The sequence below is a fragment of the Fulmarus glacialis genome, unplaced genomic scaffold, assembly GCF_000690835.1.
Source record: "Fulmarus glacialis isolate BGI_N327 unplaced genomic scaffold, ASM69083v1 scaffold4024, whole genome shotgun sequence".
Taxonomy (NCBI): Eukaryota; Metazoa; Chordata; class Aves; order Procellariiformes; family Procellariidae; genus Fulmarus; species Fulmarus glacialis.
This window is the reverse complement of record NW_009209769.1, coordinates 25,915-34,929: the sequence shown is the minus strand read 5'-3', so window position 1 is coordinate 34,929 and position 9,015 is coordinate 25,915. Positions and strand designations below refer to the sequence as shown.

Sequence of the window (9,015 nt, the reverse complement as noted above, 5' to 3'; positions counted from 1 at the left end):
GACAATCATATGGATAGTTTCCACACACAACTGGCCTTTTCTTGCTTATCTTAAGCCCACATTTATGTCAATTTCACCTTTTTATCCACTATAAAATCCCAGATCTGAAATTGCACCGAGACATTAAAGTTTATTTTTAAGGTCAGAGCCCTCTAGTGCTGTTGTCCAACATTTCCTACTACAAGGGAAATCTGTGGAATTTCCACCACTCATGCTGGTGGAAAGAAATTTTAATCGCTAATAATTGAGACTTTTCAGATATCAGTCATGAATATGATAGTATTTTTATAGAGTCATAGATTTTCAAAACATTAAAGATCACTGCAGTCATGTCCTATGATGGGGAAAATATGTCTAGTGTAACTAAAACATTGTTACTGATGCAGAATTTAATTTTCTAAGTTTGAACATGATGTGACATGATCTTGAGAGCAAAGTGATTCCCTAGGAAAATGAGAAGTCTCTCTCTTAACTCAATTTAAAAAACGAACAAAAACTCCCAAACAAACAGCCAAAAAACCCTAAAAAGGTGTCCCATTACTCTAAGGCATTTAGAATTATAAAAATAACTACACTTTCCATGTTAGGTATTCAGGAGATTACTCCATTAAAGAAACAATATGAATAATTTGTATTCATAACGTCAGTGAAAGAATGATTGTGCCCAGGACAACTGAGACAGCTAGTTTGTTTTATACTTAAGATATGAAAAACAGTCCCAATATAACACTTGTAACCTGTAGTCTGTTTCTGCATGGGATTTATTTCTTTATTATATATTAATATATGTTTGAATGTGTGATGGTATAAATATAATCTCAGGGTTTGTTGTCACCTGGGTCCTGTTGCAATGATGGACACTTTTATCTTATGAGCTAAGTGATAGTTGAAATTTTTGTTTAAGATGACTTACACTTATTTTTCAGTAATGGATATGTAGTCATCTACATTGCTAAATAAAAAAGGGTCTAGACCTTCAAAATACTATAAGTGCCTTTGTCTATACCCTTTGACTATATACTTGCATGGCTCCAGTTTAAACTTTCTCAAAGACAAAACTAGGTGTGTCCAAGAAAACAAATCTGGTCATTCATCTGGAAAAATTCCCTCAGCAAAGTCCCAAAGCAAAGTGGGACATCATCAGAATTTTAGAATCATAGATCCTTCTGCCCTGAACAATTCCTGCAGTCTTTGCATTCACAAGCCAAATTATGTGCCACATATCTGTTTCATGCTGAAAACATGGCACAGCGGTAGCCTGAATCACAGCCCTCATGTTATTTCACACACTTTAGACAAAATTGTCTGTGAAATAGTAATGTCTTGAAGTAAGGGGAAGCTGATAGCATCCAGAGGCCACATCTGGACTGCTGCTTGAACAGTGCCAGGGAATAGGTCATGGATGCTAGTACTTGATCACCTAGACCATTATGCTCTTAGAATTGTTCCCAGAATGGTTTTCACCCATCCCAACTAGCACTCCATCAAACAATGCACATACTTTGCAAGTTGGTGGTGTGCTGGAGATCATTCTCAACAGCCACTTTAGGTTCAGCCACCCTGTTTTGGAGAGTGAGTTTAACAGTATAGATGTGGACAGAATATACCAGCTGGCTTCAAGACACTCACACTGTTTACAAGCATGTATTTAGACAAGGAAACATAGGTCCAAATAGGGCAGGGTGATGAGGACAATCTATTCTAGAAGAAGCTAGTACTAAGCAAAGTGGACACAACCAAAGCCCACAAGTTAGCCTTGAATTCAAGAACTGTGTCTTGGTTTCCTTTTATGAGGAAGGATTATTGTAACCAACGTGTCTGTCTCAAACTTGCTATACTGAAAACCTTACACCGCACACATAATCATACTTTCTGACTTTAGAAAATTTTCATTTCTAAAATAAAAGTTTGAGTTTTCTCAAAGTTTTGCTATTGTTATTCCTTTGTTCAAGATTTTGTCCTTCATCTGACAGGGTGCCTATTATGAAAAACCTATGTGAAGAGATACAGACTTCAACCTATGGAATTATTCACGCATATTTTGAAAAAACCCCAAAACCATCGTTTTAATAGAAATTCTGTTTAGACGTATAACTAAAAAATGGTGAACAAAGGATAATGTTGCTATGAACCACAATTTAGGCACAGAGGGATTTAGGAGAGATGATACAATTTTATGTCAAGATTTATAATAAATTTTTGATACTGAGACCATACTTCCTTGACTGTCTTGGGTAGCATTTCCTGTAGCAGCCACTTTATCTTATAAGGCAGTTGGCTGGTTCATCAGACCTATGAGGACATGTTTGAGAGGTCCGGTTTGCAGCACCTTATTTCTCTTCTAAAATTGTAACCAATACTTACATAGGAATTTAAAGGATAAGGAAAATGATGAGGTGTCCTTTCCATTCTTGACAGGCACAGAAGGCCAGGTACCATTTAGTCTTTTCTGTGGATATATGTATTTCAAATATATTTCTTAAGAAACTTGAATATGGTTCTCTTCACTCTTGCTGCTATCTAATTTTTGTTATTAGAAGTTATTACTAACAGAGAAGTTGAACAATAAAATACGATGTGTAGAAAATGTTATTTATGTCAAAAAGACAACGAATTTGTTGAACTGATAAAATATGACAGGGGTGCTTCCTATGTTCATAATTATCTTTTATGTTTTATTTATATCACATTCTATGTTTAGGTCTGTATAGGTCTGAGATAAGAAGTAGGCTAAAAAGACATGTTGTTTTCATCTTTGGCTTTGGTTTCAAGTCCTCACACTGGAAGAAAAGTGACTATTTATACTAGAAACAATGCAGTTAGTAGTACTATTCACAAGAGAGTATCTTCACTACCACTACATTTGCAGATAACGTCTCTGCCAATAATTCTGCTCTGTTGTGTTTTACAGGAAATAATCCTGGTTATTGTGATGATCCAGGAGTACCAGCTCATGGGTCTAGACTAGGGGATGAGTTCAAAATAAAAAGTCTGCTACGTTTCTCATGTGAAATGGGTTATCAGCTGAGAGGATCTGCAGAACGAACATGCCTGCTTAATGGTTCCTGGTCAGGTATACAGCCTGTGTGTGAAGGTAGGTATTGATACCATTGGCGTTTATGACACCATTGAATGACATTTACTAATGACATTTTATTCTTTAATTAAAAAGAAATTCTATGCCAGAAATATGCTTTCATATTGCTTTGCAGAAATTTGATATAAAAGAGTTTGCAAGCAGCTCATGTTTTGCTTGAAAACCTAAATCCAAACTGATAAAGTTTTGGAGTATATATTCATAAGAAGATTGTGAGAAAATAATTCTAGTTAAACAAATACTGAGCCTGAAAATAGAGAATAGATACCCGAGTTAAATGTAAAATTAAACAAGTGCTTCTGATTGAAGATATGAAAACAGAGTGATAAATAAATCCGTCACCAGTCTTCTAACAATACAATATTTTAATCTTCTATTTCTATGTAATCTCTACACATCAAGAACAGATGATAAAATAATGTTGTATTCTTAACTAAGTATAAATTAATGTCTATTTCTGCGCATAAGTTAGACTAATTTTTTATGAGATATACTTTTTTTATGCTAGCTCTTTCAGAAGAAATGTCACGTCGTATTTCTGGAAATCACATTTAAGAATAAGATAAAAAATATAATAAAGAATTTTTACACTTTTTATGTGTAGTAATGGAAGACTTCAGATTCAGTTTTAAAATGTCTTCTTGTTTTCCAAGAATGTGTGAAAAGTTACTTTATCTAATTCATTGGAGCTGATGGATTCTGTAGTATCTGTTGTCTGCTATACTAAATGATAAAATGGAAGATAGGACAAAATATTTTTAACAAATTCATTATATTTTTTCACCTAGGGATTTTATCACAGTATCCTCATCTAGCAATTGTTCTTTTGTAGTATTCTCAGCACAGACTAATCCTCTGTCAGTGTAGATATCACCATAACTGTATGAAAATGGCAGTGGGCACAGGATCTGTATTTCCAGCAGAAAATTGAAGTTTTGCAATGTCCTTTCTTCTTCCCTTGCATGGAGACATTAAGTATAGTAGGATGTCAGCACTCAGCCACAATCAGCGATGTTTGAAATGCTGTTTTTTCTTTCTTTATCTTTTTGCTTCAACTTTCTGTTTTCAGAAAAAAGGAAAAACCCACAAACAAAGAAAAAAGCCCCTTTCTTTCTATTTTTCTCTTCTCTTTCAATTGTTTCATCTTTAGTACAAATAAGGATAAGATTAGGAAGAGAATACCTTTTCACCCCTACAAGTTCAAGTTCCAACCTACTGAATTTTTCAAAAGTATTTGAAACTTTTATACATAAAAAGTGAATAAGACTTCATTAAAACAAAGACATTTAGGTATTATTCCAAACATCAGTAATACTCAGAGTCATTTTTAATTGGCAAATTGCATTTATTTTAATGAATCCTATGATCTATAACTATTAGATTATAACTATTAGATTCTAACTATTATGCTGGGGGCCTTCCAGCTGGGGGTCCTAGTGACAACAAGTTGAACATAATCAGCAACGTGCCCTTGCTGCAAAGAAGGTTAATGGTATCCCAGGCTGCCTTAGAAAAGAAGTGATCCTTCCCCTCTGCTCAGCACTGGTGAGGCAGCATCTTGAGTGCTGGGTCCAGTTCTGGGGCCCTCAGTACTAGAGAGACATGGACTTACTGGACAGAGTCCAGCAAAGGGCCCTTAAGATGATGAAAAGACTAAAGCATCCCTCCTCTGAGGAAATGCTGAAAGAGTCGGGACTGTCCAGACTAAGGAAGGTAGGGGGATTTTATCAACATATATAAATATCTGAAGGCAGGGTGCACAGAAGATGGAGCCAGACTATTTTCAGTGGTGCGAGTGACAGGACAAGAGGCAATGGGCACAAACTGAAACACAGGAAGTCTGTCTGAACGTCAGGAACACTTCTTTTCCTGTGAGGCTGACTGAGCACTGGAACAGGTTGCCCAGAGAGGTGGTGGAGTCTCCATCCCTGGAGATAGTCAAAAGCTGTCTGGATATGGTCCTAGGCAACTGGCTCTCGGTGGCCCTGCTTGACCAGATTACCTCCAGGGGTCCCTTCCAATCTCAGCCATTCTTTGATTCTTTGATCATTGCTCTCAGAATGTGATAAATTGAATTATGCAAATATGAGGAAATGCAATAAGTAAAATAAGTGTTATAAGTAGTGTAAGGATTATTTTATGCTCAACTACTGTCAAATTATCATTTTATCAAATGTTAAGCGTCTGCAGACTTGTTGTCTTTGCATAAATTCCATAAATACATTTAGCCTTAATGAATGCATCTAAGCTTTCCTTTCCTAATGCAGCTCAGTGTTGCACCTTGACCAGTATCTGCACATGGCCTTTAATTTGTTTTGTTAGTATTATCATAGCATCATAGAATGGTTTGGGTTGGAAGGGACCTTTAAAGATAATCTAGTTCCACCTCCCTGCCATACACAGGGACATCCTCCAGTAGACTAGGTTGCTTAAAGCTGCACCCATCCTGACCTTGAACACTTCCAGGGATGGGACATCCACAACTTGATTGGGCAACCTGTTCCAGTGTCTCACCACCCTCATCATAAAAAAGTTCTTCCTTATGTCCAATCTAAATCTACCCTCTTTCAGTTTAAAACCCTTGTCCCTTGTTCTGTCACTATAGGCCTTACTTAAAAACCTTTCTCTGTTTTTTTTTATAAGTCCCCTTTTGTATATTGAAAGACCATAGTAAGGTCTCCCTGGAGCCTTATTTTGTCCAGGCTGAGCAACCCCAACTCTCTCAGCCTTTCTTCAGAGGAGAGGTGCTCTAGCCCTCTGATCATTTTTGTGGCCCTCCTCTGGACCCACTCTAACAGGTCCATGCCTGGGGGCCCCAGAACTGGATGCAGTACTCCAGATGGTGTCTCATGAGAGTGCAGTAGAGGGAGAGAATCACCTCCCTTGACCTGCTGACCATGCTTCTTTTTATGCCGCTCAGGGTATGTTTATGACCGGAATTCCTCCAGTTCTCTAAGGAGGAAAGAGCGACAGAGACAAACTGCTGTGTAGTGACCGTAACTCCCCATCCTCTGTCCCCTCTGCACCACTCATGGGGCAGGTAGAGGAGCCTGAAGTGAAGGAATGAAGTTAAACCTGGGAAAGAGAGGAGGAAAAGTGTTGGTTTAATATTTGTCTTTTTGTCGTTATCCAAATCTATTTTAATTGGCAATGAATTAAAGGAATTGTCCCCAAATTGAGTCTGTTTTGCCCACAATGGTAATTGGTAAGCAATTCCCCTGTCTTTGTCTCGATACATGAGCTTTGTCATCCTTCCCACTGAGGAGGGGCAGTGAGTGAGCAGCTGGGTGGGCATTTGGCTGTTAGCCAAAGCTAATCCACCACAATATTCCAAGCCATTAAGTTTTATCATACTTATATTTGATCATATCATTGTATTAGACTAAATCATTTCACTTCTCAAGAGACCACACTTATCTATGCTGTAGGAAGAGTAAAAAGAGTTGCCAGCTCTTGAAAGCTCTGCAAGAGACAATTGAAGTATGTCCTCCCCATCTTACAAATCACTTCATGCTCCATGGAAGATTAAAGGAAAGAGTTTGATTTAGATGTACATTTCTTCCTAACTCTTGATTAACCCTGCTAGTCTCTTAACCTCATGATAGTTTTATTTTATTCCTATGAAGAGGAGTAGTCTCTGTCCAACAGTGGAATTTTATCATACTTTTGCTAGTGTCCTGTCTGCTGGGGTGGTCAAATAAAGATGCTTTAGAAGAAAGTTGTTAGAAAAATTCAAAACAAACAAACAAATCCTGCTCATGATTGGCTGGTCCGTTGGAAAAAAACCACCCTACTAAACCCTCCCAAAAAACCAACATACAATCAAACTAAACCACTGTTGAATCTTAGATGTATGAAGCTGAAACATAATCCTTGCCTTAATGTGTAGCTACAGATGCCAAACAGATATGGAGGCCAATACAGTATTCCTGTTATTTTCTTGATTCAAAAAAGAAATGGACAGGAAGATCATAATTTACTATTTTTGCATTTTTACAATTGAAAGAGGAGATACCAGAACACAGGAAGAGAATAGAAAAATGTGCCCAAAGACAAAACAGAGGCACAGTTCTGTCAGAAAGTCCTGAATGAGCCTACTTCTCTCCAATGACTGTATTGGTTGAAGTGGAACATTTACAACAGTGCAAACTATCTGAATCAAAAACAAAACAAAATAAATGCAAGTAATCATATTAACAAGGAGAAATAAGATATTAATTCAAGAATATACCTATTAAACATTTTCTTAGTAAAACTTGTTATAGCTTTTTTAAAAGATGGGCTATTGACCCACTTTTTTTTTTTTTCAGTTAGTCTCCTATCATGGAATTATTGATGGTTTTTTACCCTTTTCTTCACAGCTGTATCTTGTGGGAATCCTGGCACCCCAGCCAATGGTATGATAATATACAGTGATGGAATATTATTCTCCAGCTCAGTCATTTATGCCTGCTGGGAAGGTTACAAAACTTCAGGACTAACTACTAGACATTGTACTGCTAATGGGACATGGACTGGCACTGCTCCAGACTGCACAGGTCAGAAATAAACTTTCTTCCTCTAAAGCTTTAAAGTTGTAAGTCATCCAGCCTTCCTACTGAAAATGATTATTTTGTTAGATAAAATAACTTTTTTTCCCCATTCATCTGTCTTGTAATACATTAGTATTTTATATACCTAAAGGTACATGCCCTTTTAATACATGCTAGATGTTTCCAGAACTATCTTTTTAAGATGGATACATAAGTAACTTTTCTGTATTTGTTTATCTCATGAATGTCAACATTGAAAATATAACAGTATTCCTAAGAATAGGTGCTCCTCTAGAGTTTCCTTTAGCTTTTTTTTTTTTTTTTTTTTTGTGGCTTACGTACAGAGGATTAAGTTCTGGTAGTTCTAAATGAGATTTTACCTAATTGGGTACATTACTGTTCTAGTTTTTATTGTGAGCCAAAGGAGTCACATCTGACTGATAACCATTCTGCTAAGGACCAAGAGTCAGAGAGCAGCAAGATTGGGATACTCCATCAGGGAAAGCAAGCAGGCAGCAGAGGGGTGCTGCAAGGCCAGCAGGGCCAGTAACCTCACTGACAAGGCCAGACCCACAGTACCTCAGTACAGTGATACAAAAAAAAAGAGGAATTTCATAACTCTGCTGGAATTGCATTGCACCATCAACATTAGGCGTAAAGTGACAAAGATCCCAGTAGGAAGGAAGGAAAAGTCCTATCAAAACTGCCACTAACATAGCAGTCTGCAGTAGCAGTAGAGCATACCAACGTAAGCTAGTGTATTTAAGGAACACAATATCTGGCCCACGCTATTGCAATGCCTCAGAAATACGACTTTTTAGCTAGAAATTAAAGATTACATTTTTGATTTTGTGTGAAATATATTGATCAAAATTTTTCTTGTTTTGTACACTAAAAAAAAGGACATTAGCTACACATAGTTCAGTGTTTCATTACATGTTTATTAAAAAAAAAAACCCTTTTTTTCTTTTCCTCACTAGTGATCAGCTGTGGAGATCCAGGTGCATTAGCAAATGGCATTCAGTTTGGAAATGATTTTACCTTTAATAAGACAGTCAGCTATCAGTGCAATCCAGGGTACTTGATGGAGCCTGCCAGTTCATCTACCATGCGTTGTATAAAAGACAGCACTTGGAACCAGAGTAAACCAATTTGCAAAGGTGTGCTTTTGAACTTAAATAGTTTATAAATACTGTTTTGGTACTATATGTGAAATTCACTAATCAGTGTCTTTAAATACAAAAAATTGTCAAAACATTCTCTGGGACAAGTAACATACAAATGCAACTAAAACATTTAGATAAGTATTTGTGTAAAATTTGTATTTATTTTGCAGCTATGCTGTGGTATAATATCAGTCAGAATAGTGACATTAATGATGACAGT

General features: G+C 36.8%; 1 protein-coding gene across 1 annotated transcript in view; it reads left to right on the top strand.

The window, feature by feature from the left end:
- Window positions 1-2,911: 2,911 nt before the first annotated feature.
- The window catches only part of LOC104076159 (CUB and sushi domain-containing protein 1-like), a gene marked incomplete at both ends in the record, with an annotated part of 30,689 nt that continues 24,585 nt past the window's right edge, over window positions 2,912-9,015 (top strand). The window contains 3 exons of the mRNA XM_009576925.1: window positions 2,912-3,094; window positions 7,459-7,635; window positions 8,610-8,789. Of these exons, the coding sequence (XP_009575220.1) occupies window positions 2,912-3,094; window positions 7,459-7,635; window positions 8,610-8,789 (540 nt within the window). The remainder of the gene's footprint in view (window positions 3,095-7,458; window positions 7,636-8,609; window positions 8,790-9,015) is intronic.